The 26208-nt window shown below is 36.4% G+C and overlaps 1 protein-coding gene across 1 annotated transcript; it reads left to right on the plus strand.

The window, feature by feature from the left end:
* The first annotated feature begins 5156 nt into the window (after window positions 1–5156).
* NMBR (neuromedin B receptor) lies at window positions 5157–23484 on the plus strand. The gene is made up of 3 exons (XM_077776132.1): window positions 5157–5578; window positions 19312–19660; window positions 23083–23484. Exons 1-3 carry the CDS (start codon window positions 5157–5159, stop codon window positions 23482–23484), a joined length of 1173 nt encoding a protein of 390 aa, XP_077632258.1.
* Window positions 23485–26208: the final 2724 nt, after the last annotated feature.

Consider the following 26208-nt stretch of genomic DNA (forward strand, 5'->3'; position numbering starts at 1 on the left):
GACAATGGCTAGAGAGTCAATGGTGGTGCTAGCTTAGCAGGAGCCCAGAGCTGGGAGTTAAGTGGGATGCAGTCAGAAGGGCACTCTGGAGGAGGGGGAAATGGGTGGGAAAGCTCACTATTTATTAATTTGTAATTCTCTAATGATGTTGAGCATCTTTTCATATGCTTATTTGCCATCTGTACATGTTCTTTGGTAAGCGGCCAGGATTATTTTACCTACTTAATATTGAGTTTTTTGTTTTTTATTGTTGAATATTAAGTGTTTGCATTTTTGAATAACATTTACCGGCTATATGTTTAAAATTTTTTTAAACATTTATTTATTTTTGAGAGACAGAGAGAGACAGAGTATGAGTGGGGTAGGGGCAGAGAGAGAGGGAGACATAATCCAAAGCAGGCTCCAAGCTCTGAGCTGTCAGCACAGAGCTCGATGTGGGGCTCAAGCTCATAGACCACGAGATCATGACCTGAGCCAAAGTTGGATGCTTAACTGACTGAGCCACCTAGGCGCCCCATTACCAGCTATATGTTTTAGAAATATTTCTGTTTCCCAATTTGTGACTTGTCTTGTCAGTTTCTTGACAGTATTTTTGCAGAGCAGAGTACATTTTTTTTGACTCACTGATTTAGTAAAGCTTAAATTCTTTCTTTTATATGTTGTGCTATTGATATTGTATCTTAAAAATTGTTGCTATGCCCAAGGTCATCTAGGTTTTCTCCTATGTTATCTTCTAGGAGTTTTATTGTTTTATGTTTTACACTTAGGTTGATGGTTAATTTTGTGTAGAGTGCAAGGTCTATGTCTTGATTCGTTTTTTGGGTTTTTTTTTTTTTTTTGCATGTTCAGTTGTCCCAATACCGTTTGCTGAAAGACAATCTTTGCTCCATAGTATTACCTTTGCTTCTTTGTCAGAGATTAGTTGACTATGTTTATGTGAGTCTATTCTGTGCTTTCTATTCTGTCCCATTGATTTACTTGTTTATTCTTTTGCCAGTGCCACATTGTCTTGGTCATTGTAGCTCTATAATAAGTCTTCAAATCAGGTAGTTGAAGTTCTCCGACTTTGTTTTCTTTCAATATTATGTTGGATATTCTAGGTCTCTTGCTTTACCATGTAGACTTTAGATTCATTTCATCAGTATCCACAAATTAACTTAGGATTTTGATTGACATTTCGTTGTAATCAAGTATGGAAGAAGTGACTTCTTAAAAATATTGAGTCTTCCTATTAATGAACAAGGATTATCTCTCCATTTATTTCATTCTTTTATTTATGTGATTTCTTTTATCAAGGTTTTATAGTTTTCCTCATATAGATCTTACGTATATTTTGTCAGGTTTGTACAAGTATTTAATTTTGGGGGAGCTAGTATAAATGGTACTGCATTTTAAATTTCAAATTCCACTTCATTGCTGGTATTAAATAAAAGCAGTTGACTTTTGTATATTAATCTTGTATCCTGCAACTTTGCAACTAATCACTTATTAGTTGAAGGAGATTTTTGGTTGATTTTTTTTTATTTTCCACAGAGACAATCATGCCATTTTTGAATAATGACAGGTTTTATTTCTTCCTTCCCAACCAGTGTAACTTCTTTCATTTCCTTTTCTTATCATGTTGCTAGGACTTTCAATACAATGTATAATAAAAGTGGTGAAAGAAGGTAACTTTTCTTTCTTCCCAATCCTAGTGGGAAAGCTTCCAGTTTTTCTTCTTAGGAGAATTTTCTTTATCTTTCTTCTGCCTGAGATTTGCTTTCATCAAATTTGGAAAAATATGGGGTCATTATTTGAAATTTTCTTTCTCTCCTGTCCTTCAGGGACCTACTTACTGAAAGATTAGGCCACTGAATGTTTCCCACAGTGCATTGATACTCTGTTCACTTTTTTTCAGTTTTTTTATGTCAGTTTTTTATTTTGTATAGTTTCTATTAGTATATTTCACGTTCACTAATCTCTTCTTCTGTAGTGTTTGATCTTTTGTTAATCCTATAATATTTCCCATTACAGACATTGTTTTTTCCTCTGTAGAAATTCAATACATGTCTTTTTATAGTCATTTCTCTGTTAATGCTAATGTTTTCTTCTCCCTTCTCAAACACATGGAATAAGGTTTTAGTTATATTTTTAATATCCTTGTCTACTTATTATAGCATCTGTATATCTGTATCATTATTGGCTTAGTTTCCATTGACTGATTTTTTTTTCTTTTTTCTTTTTTAGGCTGTGGTTTACAGCTTATTTGGATGAATTTTATTTATTTATTTATTTATTTTTTGGATGAATTTTAAACAACAAGGAATATTTATATATACTTCTGAGAAGATTTTGTTCAGCTCAGGGCAATGAAATATATAGTATATATTTTATAAACATTGAATATTTCAGCATTAAAATGTCCTTTAATTATATAGAAATCCCATTTTTTCATACAATTTTTTTTCTCTTGGTCCAAGGAGATACAGTAGACTTTGAAGTCAAATATAATAAACTTCAAAAGATAATTTTACTAAAGTCTTAAGAAAATTAAGCAAGTTAACATACTTTTATGGGTTTTGATTCTCTCATATGTTAAATTAAGACTCAAATATGTTCTTCAAGAACATTTACAAACGTTAAATTAGATATGACTTTAAGGAACTTAATGTGATGTATAAAGCATTGACTATGATAAAAAAAAGTCCTTTTGGTAGATGTCTTTCTGATGATTGTATACAAAAGAGACAATACCCATACACCTAAATATAATTTGGCAATATATTCAAATAATAACTTTATAATATTTTAATAAAATATGAGTAATGCTATCATTATTAAATCATTCATTATATTCTCCAAACCCATGAACTGAATATTTTGAGTAAATACATATGGATTCACTTAAAATGCCAAAATTCAATAATTAAGATGCCTCATTTCTATAATGTCATGCAATTAGATATTTATTAGTCCAGTTTTTAGACTACATATTTCACCTAAATGCTTAGCATCATACAGACACAATTAGAGGAGAATACAGATATTCGTAGAGCACTTTAGATGATAATATGTTTTTATATAAAATAGATTAAAATGGGATAGTTGCAGCTTGAAAGTGAGAGATTTCATAATGTAGAAGATTGCTTTAGTAGTTAATTTGCTTTGTGTAATACGATTGGGTGTTAAAACACAAAATTTAAATAACTTTGAAGATAAAATTCCTAGAGACATGTAATATGTAGTAAGAATTGCCTTGATATATATGATATATAAAAGTGATTTATAAAAATTGTGTTATATATATATTCAAACTTATTTTATTTAACCAAACTTAACCTAATAACAGATTATTTTAAATAATGAAATCCAAGAAGAGTATAGTTAAGGACTTCTAATCGAGTTAAAAAGCATAATATTGATTACAGTGCAAATGTTTAACTTGTCTAATGGAACTATGATAATTAAATGCTGTTCTTGGTCAGAAATATCTGGAAAAAATTGCATACTTTTTAGAAATGGGTTGGCAGATTTCATTAGCTTGCGGTTACATCATTGTAGGTAGTTCTTGACTAATTTTCTTTTTATCACATAGTTTTCTTCTTTAATTACCGAGAATCAGCCAATGTTTTTCCTAATGAAGAGTGTTATTTGGCTCACTTCAGAACTGTGCCACTTCTGAGAAGATTACATTAAACTTAAATGGTGTGAATTTGGAAAGTCATTTTGGTTTTAGGAATATCCTGTTTAAAGCAGTGTATCAGCAATGGGGATTAGAGTACACTTATCATGATGATCGCAGAGTAATGTATGGAACTGCTGAATCACTCTATCGTGCACCTGAACCTAAAAAAAATAGTGTATTACATATATATCGAGGATGTACTTAGAAGTAACCTTGCCCAGTCATAGGCATATGTATGTTTAGCCTTAATAAATATTGTCCAGCAAGTTTCCAAAAGAAAAAAAAAATGGGGTTCACTTTGGAAAATTGTCCATTTCTGCTAAAGCTGAACATATTCGATCATTGTGACCCAATACATATACACCTGGGATTCAAATATGCACCAGAAGACAGGCAAAGAATATTTATGGAAGCATTGTCCAATGGATTAGCTAAAACTATAAAGAATCCAAATGTCATCATTAGAAGGGATACATACAGTGGGTATATTTATGCTGGAGTACTATGCAAGAATGAAAAAATGCTACACACAAAATCATGAGTGGGTCTCACAGATATAATGTTGACTGAAAGAAACTGGACACAAGATTAAATACTTACTGGTTCCACTTATAGGATACTCAAAAGCAGCAAACTAATCTTCGATGATAAAAAGCAGAATAAATAGTGGTTATTTCAAGGGATAGCAGCTAGATTGTCGACTCTGAATGGTGGTTAGATTAAGCTGTACATTGAAGAACTGTGTACTTTGTGCATGCTACATTTCAATAAAGATGTTTAAAACTAATATGCCAGCTGTTGGAGAGAGTTTCCATTTTTAGGGTGAGAAAAATGGATGAAGGAAGAAGAGCGGGGAGGGAATTCCATTCATTTACTCTCTCCTTTTCCTTCCATCTCCTAACTTCAGTGTTACAGTGCCAGGGCCTTGCCAGCTCAGCCCCTGAATTCCGAGGGTCGCAAACTGGGGCTCCTCCCGCTTGGAGGCAGGCAAGGATGTAACTATGTAGGGGCGCAGAATGAGAGAGAGGACTCAGATCCCCTCCAATTCCACACCTTACAGCAGGAACTGCAGAAACAAGAGCAAAGCTGTGGAAAGAGCAAAGCGCCCCCCCTCCTCCCCACCCCCAGCACCCGGGGGTTCACCTGCGGATCGCTGGGCAAGGACAAAATGACTTCTTCCCCCCGCGAGCTGTCTGGCAGGCATTTTTATTAATTTCAGAGGGAAACGTCTTTGTTCACAAAAGAACTATTTCCGCTAGCTATAGACGAGAACAAACCATTGAAGACTGGAACGAAGACNGTGAAGCCCCAGCGCGTGGACAGACTTCTCACCAAGGCCGGATCCTCTTAAGACGCTGCAGTGTGACTCGCTGTCCCCAGACAGTAAACTTGTCCCCGTGAGAGGGAAACGGATTACGTCCAAGTGAGTGTTGCACTTTTCAGGGCACCTGGGCGCATGAAAACCCCAGCGCACCTTCCTGGAAAGGAGAACATGCCCCCCAAGTCTCTGTGCAACCTCTCCCAGCCCGCGGGCGCGAATCAGAGCGGCTTCGTTCCCGGGGTGTCCGAGAGGGACTTGCTGGCCGCCGCCGACGGGACGAGCGCCAAGTTCGCGATCCGCTGCGCGATCCCGTCCCTCTACCTGCTCATCATCACGGTGGGCTTGCTAGGCAACATCATGCTGGTGAAGATCTTCATCACCAACAGCGCCATGAGGAGCGCCCCCAACATCTTCATCTCTAACCTGGCCGCCGGGGACTTGCTGCTGCTGCTCACCTGCGTCCCGGTGGACGCCTCCCGCTACTTCTTTGACGAGTGGATGTTCGGGAAGGTGGGGTGCAAACTGATCCCGGTCTTCCAGCTCACCTCGGTGGGGGTTTCCGTGTTCACACTCACCGCCCTCAGCGCCGACAGGTAAGGGCTCAGGTAGAGGTGGGGCGGCCTGGAAAAGCGGTGGAGAGGAGCGGTGGGGGTGGGGGTGGGGGGTCAAGGGAGAAAGGAAAGCCCGAGCATGAGCAAGGACAGAGGAAGAGAGAAGGTATCCGGGAATTGGAGTAAAAGGAGTTAAAAAGGACTGTGAGCTTGGAAGCTTGAAAAAATATATAAGAAAATTATTACTTTAAAAATAATTAACATTGTGTTAGTTTGAAAGTAGTTTTAAAATTTCAGAGCCTAGTCTCCTTCCTGCCCCGCACACACTCTGAAAATCTTTATTGTCTATTTCATAGAAAAGCTGTAGGATAATTGGGCAGCAGCGCACGAAGCATGTAGAAGCTTTTCAAGTGGGCTAAAATCTTAGAATTGCACTTTTCCTTAGTCTTTTAATAACCTGAAGGTAAGAATGTCTGACTTAATATTAGGGAAGTGTTTGATTTTGAGTTTCTTTCAAATATGGGGGAACATCATTTATACTCATTAACTAAATTGTTATTTATTTAAGTCAAACAACTACAATAGTAAATGCTCTTCAGACAGATGACTACACATTCTTGCTTTAATACCTCAAGTTAAGGGATCCCCTCCCCCGCAAACAGGTAGGTACTGAATTTTAGTATCTTAAAATGATGCTGTAAAAATACACATTTGATATCAAATCTGCTTTCACATATTTTAAAGGTCAGACGTGTCTATTATTTTACCTTGCAGATCAACTAAGTTCAACTATGTCATTTTCTAGGTATTGAGGTAAGATATTGAGGCCCAGGGAAAGTAAGTCTGGCAGAGCAGGGAGGAGAACCCAGGTCTGCTGACTGCTGGTCCGTGCCTCTACCTCACTGTCTCAGTCATCATGCTCGCATTTAAGCAGGGGAAATGTCTGGATGGGGGTGGGGACAATTGTCATCTTAGGCAATTGTGAATGGAGCCATGGTTTAATTTCCTTCGGGATGGGGTGTTGACTTAAGCTATTTAAATAAACAATTGAACTTGGATGATTAAGGTAGTGTTTATGCTCCTCTTCTTCAATTTACATGTCATTAGTGGAAAATGACTCCATCTAAATGTCCTGGTATTTGCGACAATGCCCTTCCATCACTTTGGCATTGAAGAGTTAATCTTCATTGAAGGAAAGACAATACTCACTGGAGAGTTGAGAGCTTCTGTCTTTTTAAACCAAATATTATTGAGTTTTTAGTTTGTGTCATATTCTTTCTAAAACCACATTCCTATAAAAATGAGTGCCTTTGGGTAAAGGTAAACTTGATTTTTGTTAATATGACACTATTTCTATTACCTTTCATAAATATTTTTGAACCCTGTAATTAAAATACAACTTTTTAGTTTAGCTGCCCCCTTTATAGGAACCATTTTAATTAGAAAGTTAAAAGAACTCTACTTAATGATTAGAGTAAAATGTAATGAATATCTATGACTACAATAGTTAAAATTACTATCATTGTGCTTATATTTCTACTAGTAAGTAGCAAGATCCAGGGCTTGAATTTATTTTACGAGCTTTTTCTCAATCTATTGTCATGGAGACCCACAGGTAAATTGGTTCTCACCAAGGTTAGAGAACATGCTATTACTCATGTATTTACTGGCTTTTTTGGCTGGTTATATATATCATGTACTTTGTAAATGCAACATGGATACTTTAATAATAAGGATAAAGGAAGGTGGGTTGCCTCTTCTACTTGGTCTAGATTCTACTTGTGCCTATCAGTGTGTATTTTGGAACTATAAATTAAGGATCTGGAATCATTGTTGATGAAATTACCCAATACATTCTAATAGTCAATTAAGCAGTTTGGAAATGTTTTGCTATATATTGTCTTCATTTCTCTTTTTCTTCCAGAACATAGTGATCAAGTGTTGCTAAGTATTTGATTTCCCCACATTTTATCTCACCAAATGTTTGGATATACTGTGAATCTGGAAACAGGTAGAAGACTAATTGTCCTTAACACTGTGCTTTTTTCTGTGTGTGAGTTTATTACCTTCACAATACTATGAAGTACACACTATTATCATTACTATTTTAAAGTGAAGAAATGTAAGTCTTGAAATTAAGCAATGTTTTCATGAACTCACAGTGATAGAGCTGGCATTTGAGCTCAGTTCAAAGCCCATATTCTTTACCATTAAGCCACATTATTACTTTTACAGGTCTAAGAAATTATTAATGATTTTTCCTATTTAATGGTGGACTGAAAAATTCAATTTAAAGCAAAACACCCAAGAGTACAAAAGGAAAAATTATTTCAAAAGTTGATTCATCAGATTCAACAAAAGAAAAGAACATCACAAAAATTCAAAATTAAGTAGTAGTGATAGCAATAGGAAAACTTTTTAAGCAACAAATTCAATTGTTCATTAAACCAAATATCCTATCTTCACTAGGTGGCTTAAATGCCTTTGCTGAAGAAAATAAAGATAGAGAGTATAGAAGTAGAGATCACAGTAATATAGAAAAAGAAACAGGAAGATTATTTTTTTTCAGAAAGCACATTCCAGTGCGAGGTGGACTTCAGTGTTATAAAGCACTGGTGACAGCATCCGTAGAGAGCAGAGACTGAAATAAGAAATATAATATTTATGAATCTACCTTGGGGCTTAAATCACCTTGTTTGATATGACCAAAGGTTGTGTGGGTGACACTTTTGGTTTTTGAGATCATTATTCCTTGACTTTCCGAGCTTTCTTGAGAACTTTCAACAGATAACATCCTTAGGAAAGGTCATTTGTGTCCTCTGTAGCTGTGCCTCAGAGGCATTTCATACCTCAAGGTGGGATGGAGACACAGGGCCCGATCGGAGATGGTGAGTGTGTGGATTTTAGTTTACTTTCTACTTTTATCTTGATGATTTTTTTATATTTTGAAAATGTACTTGCTTGCTTGCTCATAGGAAATAGCTGATTAAAGGTATGTGCATATTCTCTGTGGTATCATGTTTTCAACAGTTTCACACACACACACACACACACACACACACACACACACACACACACACGTGCTGGGATACTGAGCAAGCGGAGTCCCATAAACATATTTTGTTTATGGTTGGCTTACAGAGATCTCCTTCAATATCTATTACAGTGGCTTCATTTCCAAACTTAGGATATAATTTCTTTGATTCATGAAGAACTTTTGGCCTCTAAAAGCCCTTAATTAAAACGCAAATAACTTTTAAGAATGAGTTCTCTTTCTTTCATAGGAAAAATTTCCCCAATTCCTAGTGCTGAACTATAAACTTTATAATTTTATGCATTTATAAATATAAAACTAGATATTAATTCTTTCTTTTTAAAATATAACTGTGAACTAAAATACATTTATAAATTAAATATTAACAACCTATAAAATAATAAAAATGCAATTAATATTAATTTAATGTATCCTTAATTTAATGTTGTTTTTCTGATATTGAATAGCCGATGTTGGATTGAATGCAAACATAATTTTTCACCAAATCTAACTAAAGTGCTAATATGTTAATGATTTCAAGCTTTTCTTAGCTAGTTAGGATAATCAGATTTAATTCCATAACTGAGCTGGTTCTGTTAGGTATGAACCTTGAATCATCAACATTATTTGGATATTATACCAATGCAAACAGCTATGCTCTTCAATATAATTATTTGTTAAAATATTGAAGCAGATCAAATGTAGGCCCTGGATCTAACACTCCCTAGGCCTTCAGAAGCATTTTTTATGAGCCTTAGTCCAGTGATGGGAGGGAAAGCCATAATTTGTTTTCTGGGTTTTTACCAAAACTCCTGATTGAAGCTCAGGTACTGAGTAACCAGCTGGCCCCACTGGAGATGCTTTCTTCTTTGGTCTGGAGCCCTGGATAGTATATTCAGAAGCCCTTACTTCTCAGTGCTTAGATTAGCACTTAGAGTGTGTTTCTAAACTCTTTAGGGGGGAGTTCAGACCAGCCATACCTACCTAAGAGAATCCGCCACACTCACCCTACAGGTAACGCATTTTACCAGAGCAAGGACTTTTTTTATTTTCAATTTGTTCTGAAAGAAAGTAAGGGAACTTAAAAATAAAGATACATACAACATACAACAGATATAAAAAAGGGAAGAAACCCAGGTAGAGGAAAAATAAAAGTTGAAGAGTATAAGGTAATCTATACTGTCACAAATGTGAGTCACGTGTTTGTGAACTTTCTATCTGCCAGTGTAAAAAAGAAAATTTTTATATAAGAAGTGCTCAGTTTTTAGTTTTATGTAGTCATAAAACAGGACAAATTGTAGCCAGCACTAATTTATCAGTTTTTAATTTGAATTTATCTGTTTTTTTTTGTTAAATAAAAGTTGCTATATTTGACTCCAATAAGTCAGATATCTTTTATTCATTAATCTCAAATGTTTCTCACTTATGTCCTTTCTCCTTCTCTTTAGAAGGGATCTGAGAGGTTGGACGGGCTATATAATTCTCATAATATTCATACTATTGCCATAATTTGTGGACTACTTTATAGTTTTTGAAGATTATTCATCCACCTAGGTCTGAAAGTTTTGGGACACACTGTAACTAAGGAAGGATGCCCTGGACATGTGGGTGCGAATCCTGTATCTGTTAGGTTCAAATGTTCTAGTTGGAGAAGATGATAAAATAGTGTAAAACACATGCTCAAATGAGTATTTTCCTCATTTGCAAAATAAGAATAATGTCTTCAACTGTAGAGCTGAGGGACTGTAGATAGGATCCTATTATCTCCCTCTCCGAGTATTGAGTGGAGAAGGACCCACAGGGGAGAAGGGACACTAGTATTGGTGGGGCAGCTGAATGGTGTGTTGTCACTGGGGCTCTATCACTGCCCTCTGTGCTGCAACAAGTCTTTCGGTTAATCACTTTTGCTGATTCTATTTGGTCCACTTCTCAGTGGAAACACTTTCTAAGGTGCACTTGTCAGTCTTTTGCCTGTGGTGGTGCATTTAAATAGGGCGCCATCTGCTCTGGCTGAGCCAGGAAGTGAGTGAAGTTCAACACTTTCCTTATTGTTAGATGTCTCACCAGTACTTCCTGTTTGTGTGTTTAAAGAACAAAAATAACAACTGACTTTGGTTCTTCCAGTTGCTGATTCCTCAGGAGAGTTGACCAATCTCTAAGGTCTTTAATAATCTTAATTGCATTTTTATTTTCTCACTCTCAACAAGTTCTTTTTTAAAAAAAAAAATTAAAATTTGCATATGGTTGGCAATCAATGTTATATTAGTTTCAGGTGTACAACATAGTGAGTCAGCTTCTCCATAATTATGTTATCCTCAACACAAGTATAGCTACCGTCTGTCAGTGTGCAATCCTATTCCAATGCCGTTGACTATATTCCCTATGCTGTTCTTTTTATTCCCATAACATTCATGGCATAACTGGAAGCCTATATCTGCCACTCTCCTTATCCATTTTGCTCATCTCCCCACCTCTCTTCCCTCTGGCAACCATCAGCTCATTCTTTGTATTTGTAGATCTGATTCTGCTTTTTGGCCTTTTAAAAAATTCATTTGTTTAGTTTTTTAGAATCCACACATGCATGAAATTATATGGTATTTGTCTTTCTCAATGTGTCTCATTTCACTTAGTATAATACCCTCTATGTCCATCCATGTTGTCACAAGTGGCATGATCTCATTCTATATTATGGCTATGGAATATTCCATTCAATAAGCTCTTTCTTAAAGTTTTTTATTTAGTCCTTACTTGTTTACTTATTGCATTTCTGGAAAAGTTGATAATGGTATGGGGATGTAGATGATTCTCTTTTAGAAGGTATTGATCCAATATTCAGTACAAGATAGTTATAGGCTATATTTGTGTATTTACTTTCCATTATTACTTTTACTTTTGAAATTGTATGGAAGTTTTAGATAATCTTAATGTAACCATTATATTATTTTCAGCTCTATCGAGAACTCCACCCACATCCCAAATATACTGGCAACCTTGGTATTTGGAAAGTCCATTTGTTTATTTTTCTATACAAAAAGGTATATCTTCATTACATATCCTTTTTTAATTGTTTGTTATTTTTATTCCTGTATTTTTACTAGTTTCTGTATGACCAAAGTTATTTTGAGTTTCAATACAAGCTTTAGAGTGATGACCTAACTTAATATTGGGAGGTTCAAGCTTAATGAACTGTCTCTTAACTTATTGTTCTGATTATTGATATAAAATATTCAATGCTATTAGGCTAATAGCCCATCTTGGTGAACACCACTGATTTATTGATGTGCTGCTCAGTATTTTATATTTCCAGTTATTTATGGATCTTCATGGGGAACAAGAATAAACACTAAACATTTATTTGTCCCCAGCCCTTCTCTTGATTCATCTATTTGCCATTAAGTTTTGATTTTTTTCTTCTGCAGATTTTCATCAGGAATATTTTTTCAAGGGATGCCTGGGTGGCTCAGTCGACTGAGTGTCCCACTCTTATTTTGGCTCAGGTCATCTCACAGTTGTGAGATGGAGCCCCACATCTCCATCAGATGGACCCAAGCTTAAGATTCTCTCCTTTTCCTTTGGCCCCTCTCCCTTCCATTTGCTTGAGAATGAGAGTGTGCTTGCTCACTCTCTGTCTCTCAAACAAACAATATTTTTTCAACTTTAAATGTAGACCTTCTTTGATTTTATTATTTGTGGAAATTTGGGGAGGATATTTTGAAAATAAAATTGTAATAATTGTGATTTAACTTACATTGATTTTTGGAAAAGAATCACATCTTAAGAGACAACCAGCATTAAATATCTCATGAGGAGCCAGTTTTAGATTATGAGAGCTTGGCCTGGAGGTGATTACAGATACTTAAAATGATTTGATGAAAATGCGGTTTCTAGAGATGACTTAAAAATATGAAATATTACCTGTTGAGGCTTAGTTATTTTACCATAAAAAATGGCCATTAAATTTAGAAGGCATAATTATGGACATAAGTTCAGTCTTTCTAGTTAAAAATATCACTGACTTAAAAAAAAAAAAAAGGAGACAAAGGTCCCAAAATGGATAGAATAGGTCAAGCATTTAATTCTTCAGTTGCCTTCTCTGCAATGTGCCATAAGCTGAAAAAATTGTGTCCGAAGTCACAAGATAGTCTTGTGTGAATTCTAAGTCATCTGCCTACTGGCTCTGTGATTATTTCAACATCATTTAATCCCATAGTTTCAATGAACTTTTCCATAAAATGGATAAACTAATCAATTTTACAGCATAGGATTATTTTATCAAATGACACAATTGACACAATTCACACAAACAGTAGGTTGATGTGTAACTGCTTCTGCTATGTCACCTATGTGTCAGGATGGCAAGTGACCAGTTAATTCAAGCCATTATATATTCATATATGTAGTTAAATATCAGGTAATAGGCACTGAAGTAGAAAACAAAGTGAACCTATTGTAAAATTAATGAAGATGATCTCTCTACCTTCTATAGCCCTTCCCCAATTCCTTTAATCATCGACTGGCTAGTTCTAGTCTGTTGCCTTCATCAGCGTGACTTGTCATTGTCATTGCCCTTCTCACAAGACTTTCATGTGCTATTTAAGTCATACACTTTAGTCAGTTAAGAACAAAGTGATTTGGCAGGAGGGTAAAGGACAAATGGAACTGCTGAGCCCTCTGTAATTGAATCCACTATGTCTCATCCTTTCCAAGGTGACATCCCAATTACTACATTATTTTTAAAAGATTATCATTTTAGACATTCGGTTCTATGATCATGAATATATATTTTTAAATAATAAATTTAGTAATCTTATTCAGAATAAATTTTATTGCTGTAAGCTGTAAATACTTTTTGAAACATGATGTGACATATTGTAAAGGGCAGACATCTAGTTCTAAACACTGAACTTTTGCTGGATTCCAGATACTCTCCACTGCTGAATGTGTGTCCTTTGCACCAGACAAGCTCACAGGGGTCTTGCAAAAAGATGCTCACTGCCACAGTTAATCTTCTTGAAAGGTGGTTTCTGAACCTGGTTTATATTCAGAATCATTTGAAAATCTTAGTAAAATGTAGAACCTCACATTCTACATCGTAAGTCTCAGGAGAAACCTAATACTCAATCTCTTTTCAGCTCTCTAGGTGATTCTGAATATTGATCCAGCTTGGGTATCACTAAATTTTGTCCCCATCTTTGATGTCATTTTTCACCTCAATTAGTACCCAAAGATGACCATCACACTCTACCAAAACTGTCTTAATAAGTGTTCTCCTTGCTGCTTGGACCACATTTCCTTATTAGTTCAACAAATGTTCGTTGAGAAATGACTACGGGTCATGCATTCTGTTATGCACTTTAGATACAACGAGTAAGACACAGGCTCTGGTTTCAAAGGAGGTTTTTGTTTTTGTTTTTATGTTTAAGGAGCATTTGAGGGGCATCTGGGTGGCTTAGTCGGTTAAGCGTCCGACTTTCACTTAGGTCACGATCTTGCGGTTCGTGGGTTTGAGCCCTGCATCGGGCTCTGTGCTGACTGCCAGCTCAGAGCCTGGAGCCTATTTCAGAGTCTTTATCTCCCTCTCTCTCTGACCCTCCCCTGCTCACACTGTCTCTCTCTCTCTCTCTCTCCTAGAAATAAAAATATTTAACAAAAAAAAAAAGGAGCATTTGAGACTGAGGTCTACACTTCTTTTTGAAATTTTCTCTATCTTTCTCTTGCTTCCACGATACTTTCCTCTCCTTTGTCAGGTTGTCCACATTTAAACTCTTTATTGGTGTCTTATGAATGAAAGTACGACAGGGTGCCTGGGTGGCTCAGTTGTCTAAGCGTATGACTCTTGATCTCAGCTCAGGTCATGATCTCAGCATCCGGCTCTATGCTGACAGCATGGCATCTGCTTGGGATTCTGTCTCTCCTTCTCTCTGCCCCTCCCCTGCTGTGCTCTCTCTCTCTCAAAACAAATAAATAAACTAAAAAAAATTTAGAAAAAAGAAAGTATGAAAAGCAAAAAAAGGAAAATGAAAGAAAAAAAGAGAAATTATGGATAGTGTAACTAGTATGTGTGCAGAAATGTGTAGACGGAGATTTTGAAAAACTGAGATGACTTTATATGAGCTACAAAATGATCTAATTTTCATTGTATGTATTTTAATACAATGACATTTCATTATCCCTTTCTTTAACTTTAGACTATATACAGATATGGTAAGTGCAAAATCCAAAACAGAAATTAATGAAGAAGCATATGTATTTATTGATATTTAATACATGAATGGTGATTATGTTTTCTTTAATCCCTTTTGATCCATTATTTTTGTTTTTAGTTTTCAATTAAGGATACCTTTCTGAGACTATCTGGAAGAAAGAAATGTAAATTTTCACACATATGTATTATACTACTACATTTAATGAGGTAGTTTTTGTACTGAGGGACTGCTTCATTCCTATATATTTTTAAATGTTTACTTATTTATTTATTTATTTTGGTGGGGGGAAGGGTAGAGAGAGAGGAAGAAAGAGAGAATCCCAAGCAGGCTCCACACTGTCAGTGCAGAACCCAATGTGGGACTCAGATCCACGAAATGTGAGACCATGACCTGAGCCAAAACCAAGAGTCAGATGTTTAACCAACTGAGCCACCCAGGTGCCCCTCATTCCTATACTTTTATAAATATTTAAATAAAGGATGATTAAATATGTCCATATTAATTTGCACTGTACTGTTTTACTTTTTATCCTTTCAAAGATGTACATGAAACATCGGTGTAAACCTTATTCTCTGACAATTCTAAGCCATGGTTAAGTACTAATAATGATGCTTAAGTACTAATAATGATGCTTCAATAATCTGTTGTTTTAAACTATAAATCCAGCTTTATAGAATTGTCAATACTCCCTTTCTAGCAAATGTATACCATTTAGTGGAAGATCCGAAGTCTATTTCTCTTTCCTGCAGGATGTGGCCAAGAACTGTCCTTGTTGAAAAGGCCTTCTCTACCCATGCCTTATATTCCCACTGGGTTTCTTACTTCCCCTAAACCAAGAATCCAAGAGCTGTTGCTACAGCTCTGTTATTACAATGTTATTGGCAATGTTATTACAATGAAAGAGTTAAAACTTCCATTCTTCTTTGCAGTTTCCCCAATACCTTTATGTTTATGTGCTTAAAGATGAGGTGGGAATGAGAGTAGGGAGTGGTGTTTTCCTCCTTTTTAAATCCACAAAGGAAAGTTCAGAATATTCTTTGAGTTTTCTGACAATCCAACAAGGTAGGCTGGTTAATTGAGTAATTTTTGGTAACCATCAACCCAAAAACTTCTCTGCTCTTTCCCCATCTCTGCTATGTACAAAAAATTTGTATCAGCTTTTTGGTACTTTGACCTTAAATATGAGTTGGGAGGTTGTAGACATCTACCTTCTGAGGAGAAATTCTAGCAAAGAAACCAAGCAAACATATCACCAAACAAATATCTCTAAAAGTATTTGTTCGGTTTTGGTTTGTTTAAAAGTTTGCTTTACTTATACTTCCGTGAATTACAATAACATCATCGTAATTAATGCTAAAAAAAGCAAAGAGAGATATTTGAACATGCAAAAAGGAAAAAAAATGGATCCACAGAGAAAATAATGTATATTGGTACTAAAATATAGTTACTTGACTTCATGAAGGGAACAGTTTCTTCTAATTATCTATTCACTTGCGAAGCAAGAACTTTTAGAAATTAAAAATATGATAGCAGAGGGACACCTGGATGGCTCAGTCAGTTGAGCATCTGACTCTTGATTTCAGCTCAGGTCATGATCCAGGGTTGTGAGCCCACCTCACAACTTGGAATTTTCTCTCTCTCTCTGTCTCTGTCTCTCTCTCTCTGTGTCAGTCTCTCTCTCTCAAAATAAAAATTAAAAACATTTAAAAATGTGTTGTCAGGAATTAAAAAAATTATATGAAGGAATGGGAACTAAGGCTAATAAAGCATCTTAGAAAGCAAAACCAAAAAGAAGGTGGAGAGGAGCTTGACAAAGTGAAAGTCTAAGAAGGAGGAATTGAGATTCAAATACTAGGGCTCCAATTACTCAGCAAGGTGGAAAAGAACAGTTAAAAAAATCAAATTCAGGTACATGAAAAATTATGCAAACAATAAAAGATCAAGTAGCAACTGCAGGTAAACCAGAGACATGTTTGAGAAAGAAGACAATATATTACTTAATTCTGTAGTAAGAGATATTTGGTTGGTCACAATAACACTCTAGTGGCTATTGTATAAACATTTAATATAATTTACAGAATTAGGAGGTTGGTAATAAGAGAGATAAAAGTGTAGAAGAGAGAAAATCCTCAACTTCCATAACAGGATGTCAAGAGCAAATGTCTTCAGTATTTCATTCAAGAGACAGCAGCAGAAGGACATTTCTTAGTCAAATGGAGGTAAAGATATGAAATTTGGTTCAACCCAGGAGTTGGACCTGAAATGAAATCAGTTTTTCCTTTTAGGCTGTTAGTGTTCTCTGATAAAAACAAAAGAGGGGCGCCTGGGTGGCTCAGTCGGTTAAGCATCCGACTTCGGCTCAGGTCATGATCTCACGGTCTGTGGGTTCGAGCCCCGCATCGGGCTCTGTGCTGACAGCCAGCTCAGAGCCTGGAGCCTGTTTCAGATTCTGTGTCTCCCTCTCTCTCTGACCCTCCCCTGCTCACGCTGTCTCTCTCTCTCTCAGAAAAAAAAACACCTTAAAACAAAACAAAAAACTCTTTGAATATATTAATCTAATAAAACATTAAAAAGAGACAGAAAAAGACAGCTCATTCTAGTTACCAATTGTAATTCTTTTACTTTCTTCAGAACATGTAATTAAGTGAATGAGGAGGAACACATGCTTTTTCTGCCATGTGCAAAGTCCGGGCGAAATAAACGCAGTATGTATGTGACTTTAATTTGGTGTTGAGGCTCTTTGCTGTTGCTGTACTTTAATTTTTATGTTTCCTGTTATACAGGGGAAGACCCTCTAGATCAAAATGCAAACTGTCTTTCTCTGACTGAGGGTCTGGTAATGATGCTTGATGCAAATTAGGAAGAAGAGAGGCTCCTCTCAGAGTGGTGTTGCGTCTAGAAGTTGTTTCTTTCTGGTGGGCAATGGGAAACATCTTTACAGAACCTCTTGCAGAAGACTTTTAAAAAGAAATTTTTTTTAATGTTTATTCATTTTTGAGAGACAGAGAAAGAGTGTGAGCAGGAGAGGAGCAGAGAGAGAGAGAGGGAGACACGGAATCCAAGCTGTCCAGCACAGAGCCAGATGCAGGGCTCAAACTCATGAACTGCAAGATCATGACATGAGCCCAAGTCAGACGCCTAACCGACTGAGCCACCCAGGCACCCCTACAGAAGATCTTCTTACAGAAGATCTTGTCTGCTTGTTATGTTGCTTGAAACATTCTGGAATTTTAGAACACCATACTAAGTCAACTGCAGTGGTGCCTGGGTGGCTCAGTTGGTTAAGTATCTGATTTTGGCTTGGGTCATGATCTCACGGTTTGTGGGTTCGAGCCCCACGTCGGCTCTGTGCTCATAGCTTAGAGCCTGGAGCCTGCTTTGGATTCTGTGTCTACCTCTGTCTCTGTCCCTCCCCTGCACACACTGTCTCTCTCTCTCTCAGAAATAAATATGTTATATATTTTTTAAAAAATCAACTGTAAATAAGGAGAAAGTATAGAATCATGGCATGGTTAGTATCTGCTAATTGGCAGGCACAGTAGTAGGTGGTCTCTCTAAGTTTTATCACAAAACTTTGAGAGAAATGCTTTTATCCCCACCTTACAGATGATGAAAAAGACCTTAAGTGATTTTCCAAAGGATATTAGAGATGAGAAAATGGCTCAGATTTGTTTGACTAAAATAATTTTTTTCTACTACATCGTGTTAACCTCCTAGGTGTACTACAACCTGAAATACTTTCAGAAAAATATAAATAATTTGATGTTCACATATAATTTTGGCTTGTTTGCCTTATGATTACCCTAAAGTGTGTGGCTGAGTTAGCTGTTTGGATTCTTTAAGCCCTTGTGTCCTGGAGATTGGCTACTTTACCACTATGATGGTGGGAAGAGAGAGGACTCATGAGGTGCCAATGTGAAATAAATTTCAGCTACAAAGACAGAGTGTTACTTCATCTTCAGTTCTTTCGGTTCTTATGATTGAATTATGGAGAAAATTCCAGTCTTAAGGTTTACTAATGCCTTTAGGGAAAGAAGTGGGAGACTGAGTCTCAGAAGGTGAAGAAGAGCATCAAAATAGAACTTGGTAACATTATTTTGTAGACATTTTATATTGCAGGGTTTCTGCCTGTTATTGCAATTATAGCAGTGATAGTTTTTTTGAAAATTCAGTGATTTAAGTGAAAATATTCAATAGAGATGATACTCGCAGTATGTGTGATTTAGAAAAATACTTACAAAAGAGGTAAGGAAATTAATGGAATTTGGGGAATGACAATTTAAAATCTCTTATCTTTCTGTCTTCTGTGCTAATAAACAGTGGAATGTCTTATAGGCAGACAGACATCGGAGATATTAAGTATTCCATACACTACAAAACAGCCAGGGAATAACAAAAAGTGTTACCACCTCTCTCTCAGCCAGTAGGATCTCTCTTTCCTTCCTTCCTTCCTTCCTTCCTCCCTCCCTTCCTTCCTCTTTCTCTCTTACATTTCTCTTTCTAAGAGAGTAATGTGAGTCACATTGGCTTCCCAGGTACAGAGCCATCGTCAACCCCATGGACATCCAGACGTCTGGGGCGTTGCTGTGGACCTGCGTGAAGGCTGTGGGGATCTGGGTGGTCTCTGTGCTGCTGGCGCTTCCAGAAGCCGTGTTTTCGGAAGTGACACGCATTGAGAGCGTTGAAAATAGCAGCTTCACGGCGTGTGTACCCTACCCTCAGACGGATGAATTACACCCAAAGATTCATTCAGTGCTCATCTTCTTGGTCTACTTCCTTATACCACTTGCTATTATTAGCGTTTATTATTATCATATTGCAAAGACCTTAATTAAAAGTGCACATAATCTTCCTGGAGAATACAACGAACATACCAAAAAACAGGTAAGCTTGGTAGGTGTGTGGGTGGGAGTGTGTGGGTCAGATGCAGTAATCGCTATTTGCTGTTCTATGGTGTGAGTTCTCAATACTGTGAACGGTTAGAACAGAATCACAAGGCACTGGCACATGCATTAGCCTGAACTAGAAGAGATGTTGGTGCGAGAGGAGGAGGTGAGGGCATCTCCAATATGTGGCCATGCCAGAGCTTTGTAAAGGTCCACTGAGGTACAGTGTATCTGCCAGCGAGGCCTACAGCTATTAAAATTCAATGTCTTTGAAGGCTTTTCCTTACCAGCAAATGTTCATGCAAAGAAAACAACATAATAAACCAGAAAATTAATTATAAGTTTATTTAATTATTGTCTCTTCCCCCATTAGCCCATTAAGGATGACAGAATGTCTGGGACAAGGATTCATCAGGAAAGGACCTAGGATCTGGGGATGAGGTTAGGGTAGGATGCCAGAATGTGGCTCTGGGGAGAGAAGGTAGAGAACAAAGGTGAGAGTGGTCAGGAGGTGGTTGATGTTGAAGTTGTACTTTCTCTAACTCAACATTATAGCTTTACCTATATATATTATGTACTAATTTAAAAATTACAGTATGTACCTTATGTAGTCTTTCTTCCCTAAAAAATATACAGAGATGCTAACTTAAGGTAAAACCAATTGTGTTAATCCCCAAAGAGATGGAAATATTGTTCTAGTGGGAGAGTTTCAAGTTGTGTGTTTGTGCATTTTTAGTGAGGACCCTCTTCCAAAGGGTTCTATAGGTACAGCGAGGTTATGGGTGTCACTTCACCAATTTAAAGGCAAGTTGAATGGCGGATCATTAAAATTTGCTGGGCTGTAGTTGGAAGCATGGGCAGGGGCTTTGCACACTTCAGCTACAACAGACTCTGGAAAGGTTTCCTGCACGGAAGGTAATTTCTATTTATTGATGACCATCGGCATCAGAGATCCACATCTTCTTTAAAAGCTAAAAAATCAACGAGTCACTGAAGTAGTTGTTAGATAAATTAATAGATTAATTATCTAAATATTAAGCTTTGTGGGGTACCTGGGTGGCTCAGTCGCTTAAAGGTCTGACTTCAGCTTAGGTCCTGATCTCACTGTTTGTGAGTGTGAGCCTCACAGAGCTCGCTGCTAGATCCTCTGGCCCCCTCTCTCTCTGACCCACCCCCACTGGCTCTGTCTCTCTCAAAATAAATAAATAAATAAATAAACTTTAAAATAAATAATAAGTAAACAGGGGCGCCTGAGTAGCTCAGTCAGTTAAGTGTCCGACTTCGGCTCAGGTCATGATCTCATAGTCCATAGGTTCGAGTCCCACATCGGGCTCTGTGCTAACAGCTCAGATCCTGGAGCCTGCTTCAGATTCTGTCTCCCTCTCTCTCTGCCCCTCCCCTGCTAGCTCTCTGTCTCTGTCTCTCAAAATAAAATAAAGACATAAAATTTAAAAAAAAATAAATATCTAACCTCATTGTAGCAAAAAAAAATCCAGTTCATAGACTCACTGCACTTTTTCCTTTGCCCTGTGATCAATTTGGGTATTTGAGTTTTTGCTTTGGTTTCTAAAATTGAGTTCCTCTTTCCCTCCCACCCCACTTTTTTTTAAGTGGCCTTAGTTCTGCCTTGTTGTTGCTGTTTTTGTGAATTTTTAAAAATTTTATTTCTGTGAGAGAGAGGTAGAGAGACAGCGTGAACAGGGGAGGGTCAGAGAGAGAGGGAGACACAGAATCTGAAGCAGGCTCCAGGCTCCGAGCTGGCTGACAGCACAGAGCCCTACCTGGGGCTCGAACCCACGAACCGTGAGATCATGACCTGAGCTGAAGTCAGATGCCTAGCCGACTGAGCCACCCAGGCGCCCCTTTTTGTGAATTTTTCTACTGGGACTTATAAACTCTGGCTGAGTAACAGGGTTTGATATCTGCTGAGAAGTCTCTCAGTGCCGACAGCCTGCCTGTGCATCGGAGTCTCCAGGTACAGATTGGCATGAACTTCGTGCACCCGTGCTACACCTGCTAGGGTGGACACTGCTTTGTAACATAAATTTCACATTTATCTTACAGTCAAGTTGCTTAACTCATGCCACGGGATACACCTGCACTTCCACACTTGCCGTTCCTCGTCCTCACCGCACCTTCATTTGCTTCCCCCATCACCACTCCCTAGTACCCCCAACACCAGATCTGTTTGAACGGAAAACCTTTCCAGTTTGGGCATGTTCCAGTTGACTACCAATAATTTTAGCCCAGAATATATCATTTTGCCTCCTATCAATATCTTTTGATAAACTAAGTTTTCACATTCATGTTGCCATATTTAAGTATTTGAACATGACAAATACAAGCTAAACCTTGAACTCTATATATTAGAGAATGGTTTTTAGGTTTAAAAAGATGTACGTATGCCCAATATTTGAATTTTCTTTCTTTATCACATTCCTGAAGAGTTTCCTATAAAACAGCAAACACAGTATGTAAAGTTTATGAAAAGAAAGTGTACTTTTATTTTTAAAGTAATCTAGCATAGTAATACTTATAGGATTTACAGTTATGTCAGGTGGTTTTAATTTATCTGAGTCAGAAGTTGAAATCTCAAGTTTTGGTGTGTGTGTGTGTGTGTGTGTATAATAAGGATTTAAAAAGTCATGCTTTATTTCAATTACCCTGATTTAAACAAAATCTAATACTGAATATATTTTGTGGTTCATTAATTCAGTTGATTTAATACAAACAGAAATGATTTACATTTAAAGGGAACACCATAACACTTTGACAACAGGAAAATAGTTTAAAATAAGAGAACTTAAAAAAAATAAAATAAGAGAATTTTTATAGGTCACAGTTTAGCTTGAAGACATAGCCATTTATTCGTAATTTATCATCTAGTCTTATAGAGGCTGTCAGATAATTTATTTTATTTACTTATTTGGTTAGTTTCAAGTTTTTATTTAAATTCTAGGTAGCATATGGTATAGTATTGGATTTAGGAGTAGAATTTAATGGTTCATCACTTACATGCATCACCCAGCGCTCATCCCAGCAAGTGCTCTCTTTGTTACCCATCACTCATTTAGCCCATCCTCCCCACCTCTGTCCATCAACCCTCAGTTTGTTTTCAGTCATTAAGAGTCTCTTAGGGTTTGTCTCCTTCTCTTTTTTCCCCTATCTGTATGTTCGTCTCTTTTGTTTCTTAAATTCCATGTACGATTAAAATCATATTGTTAACTATATTTAATGAAACAGTACGGTGACCAAAATAGTCAAACTGTTAAAATCGTCACTTTGTTGAAGAAAATAGCTTTTGTATTTTTGGATGCATTTGCATGCCATGGTAAGTTTTACTTCTTTTGCACAATGTTCTGCATGTTGATGGTTCCATTTTCATTTTAACCAAAGGGACTGTTTCCTTGTATTTTGCAGATGGAAACACGGAAACGCCTGGCTAAAATTGTGCTGGTCTTTGTGGGCTGCTTTGTCTTCTGTTGGTTTCCAAATCATGTTCTCTACATGTATAGGTCTTTCAACTATAACGAGATTGACTCATCTCTAGGCCACATGATTGTCACCTTAGTTGCCCGAGTTCTGAGCTTTTGCAATTCTTGTGTCAATCCATTTGCTCTCTATCTACTCAGTGAAAGCTTCAGGAGGCATTTCAATAGCCAGCTGTGTTGTGGGAGGAAGTCCCATCAAGAGAGATCACCTAGCTACCTTCTCAGCTCTTCTGCAGTGCGTATGACATCTCTGAAAAGCAATGCTAAGAATGTGGTAACCAATTCTGTTTTACTAAATGGGCACAGCATGAAGCAGGAAATGGCACTGTGATGTTAGCCATTCAACTCACAACCTGGAAAGAACTTACCTTGCTGTCTCTGGAGCAGAGCAGGAAGGAACAGTTTTCCCATTCTTACTATTGCTCAGCTGGTTCATCAGGCGATTTCATGATTGACTCAGAGAAGGCAAGACAAACACAGCTAGCATTCTTCTCTGAACAGGACTTTGCCTGGAAAAATATACATCTCACACTAAAAGTCATTCAAATGCAATTTTATATGTGTATAAATCAATATCGCTTCAGGATTTAAGCTGTTGTTAGAGCCAACTCTACTGTATTTATCTTAAATGTGTTTTATCTTGAAATGTATTTCTATATTGACTTGATAATTCAGTGAGGGTAAGATTCAAATTCCTATTATTTGAAAAAAGAGTCATGTTTTCCTGGTGAATTTTATTCATAACCAGTGCATGTGTATATCTCCTTTGTTTAAATAAAATAGAAAATTCAAAAGGTAGAGCTTAATTATAAGTCAATAATATTTATTGTGATTCTTTGTGTGATTAATCACAATTTACAGAGAAGCTTGTGTCTGTAACTTTTAGGTATGTGATTAAAAGTTATGATGCCATTTGGTTATATATAGTAAAATAGATATCATATGAATATGATTTCACATTATGAATGTAAAATAGGTATCATGTGTCCCAAAACGATGACTCAGAAAACAGCATGGCCATTTTTGTATACATTACTAAGTCCCTGAGTATTTCAATGTTTCTGTTATACATATGATAAGATTAGTGTAATTCTGGTGAGTTCAGCCATTTATTTATCCTTTCTTGCAACAGCTACCTAACAAGTGTATGAAATCTCATTTAGGCGCATTTACCCGGCATAGTACCACAGTTTTCTCTGACTTACTGTTTTAGATTTTTCTCCAAAATGAAAGCATGGTCTTGATTAAATTCTAAAAGCTACCATTTCTTAGATTTGTATCAGTAAATCTGACATTTGAATTACTATATATACTTTATAATTATTAATTATTATAAAGTATATTATTAGTACATATACTAATATAAATTATTAATATACTTTTTCTCCTTACAAATTAGCTGAGCTCTTTCTTAAACACCCCTGAACAATACTTTTTAGGATATGAAATAATTGTATGCAGCAATGGGAAAAATAAGCACAAGCAAATTACCTATGATGGTTGATAATAATAAGAATGATAATGAACATTAATCAAGTGTTTTCCCTGTTCTAGGCATAATCCTAAAGCTTTATCTATTTTATATATCTAATTCAATACTCAGTATAAACCCTGAGGTGAACAGAGAAAGGTCAATTTTGGTAGGGTATGAAGTTACACATTTGAGGAATATGTCTATTAAAAAATACACTATTTTGCAAATTTTACAGATTATACCCGATCACATAAACACATTGCCAGGGCCCCAAAACTTAGACTTTATTCACTTCATGGTAAATTCATCTCTGAAATATGTGTTGTCATTATCTTTAATAGATTAGAAAATTGAGGCTCAGAAATATTAAGAGAGTTAAAGAGGAGTTACACAGCCTTGTGGGGGAAGGTGAGATCTAAACCCAGATGCCTTATCATGGTGTGCGCACCCACTATTCCTTCACAACTCAGTCCTAACTCCCTTCTGTCTCAATGACTTGTCCTTAACCTTTGCAAAGGTTGTCAATCCACTCATCAGAAAGGTGCAAAATATTACACACAAATTTTACATGAACGCTGAGTCTCTTTAAATCTTTTAAGGCTTATCCATTAAAATCTAAAGAACCAAGGGTAATTTGGTCCATGCAGAATCTTTCTCCTTACTAGTATTAAGATGATAGTAGAAGTTTATAGAGGGACAATTGCAAGGTATATGCAAATATATCTTGTAAGATCCTTCTAGTTTCACATATATACATATATATTACAAGATACATATGCTATATATATGTATGAGACTATATATATGTGTATGAAGATAAAGGGATATATACATCTTAATTATAAAGTCCTAAGAATTTAAAGTTTAAGAGAATAATCTTTTAATATAATCTGTTATCTGATTTGTTGTTCAAGAATGAAGAACATTTTTTCATGAGGTATTTTAGAACTTTTCTTATTTATATATAATGTGTTAAAAATGTTCTGTGATGACACTAAAGAAGTAATAATAGCATTAAATTTCAGTTTTCCTCTTTTAAAGAAAGTTAACAATAGCTACATGCCTGATTATATATATAATATAATCAATATTATCAAACTCTTAAGTGCATTTTATTTTATTTTACTTTATTTTATTTATTGAGTTTTTATTTTATTGGCTGCATTTAAAATTTTTCTTTCTGGTTGCTATTAATACTGAAAGTCAGACTTTCTCTTAATGAATGTTGAGCCCTGAAGTTTGGAGAATCTATCAAAACTCAGAACTCTGCTCATAAATTAAGCAGGTTGAGGATTATCTGTGCAAACTTTTTTTTTTAATGTTTATTTACTTTTGAGAAAGAGAGATAATGCAAGAGCAGGGGAGGCGCAGAGAGAGGGGGACACAAAATTTGAAGCAGGCTTCAGGCTCTGAGCTGTCAGCACAGAGCCATACTCAGGGCCCGAACTCGTGAACAGTGAGATATGACCTGAGCCAAAGTCAGACAACCAAATGAGCCACCCAGGTGCTCCAGGGCAAACTTTAATTTGAATCTGGCTGTTGTACTCTACTGTTGGTTTATAATCCTAATTTACTCACTAA

The sequence above is a fragment of the Crocuta crocuta genome, unplaced genomic scaffold, assembly GCF_008692635.1.
Source record: "Crocuta crocuta isolate KB4526 unplaced genomic scaffold, BGI_CrCroc_1.0 scaffold25, whole genome shotgun sequence".
Taxonomy (NCBI): domain Eukaryota; kingdom Metazoa; phylum Chordata; class Mammalia; order Carnivora; family Hyaenidae; genus Crocuta; species Crocuta crocuta.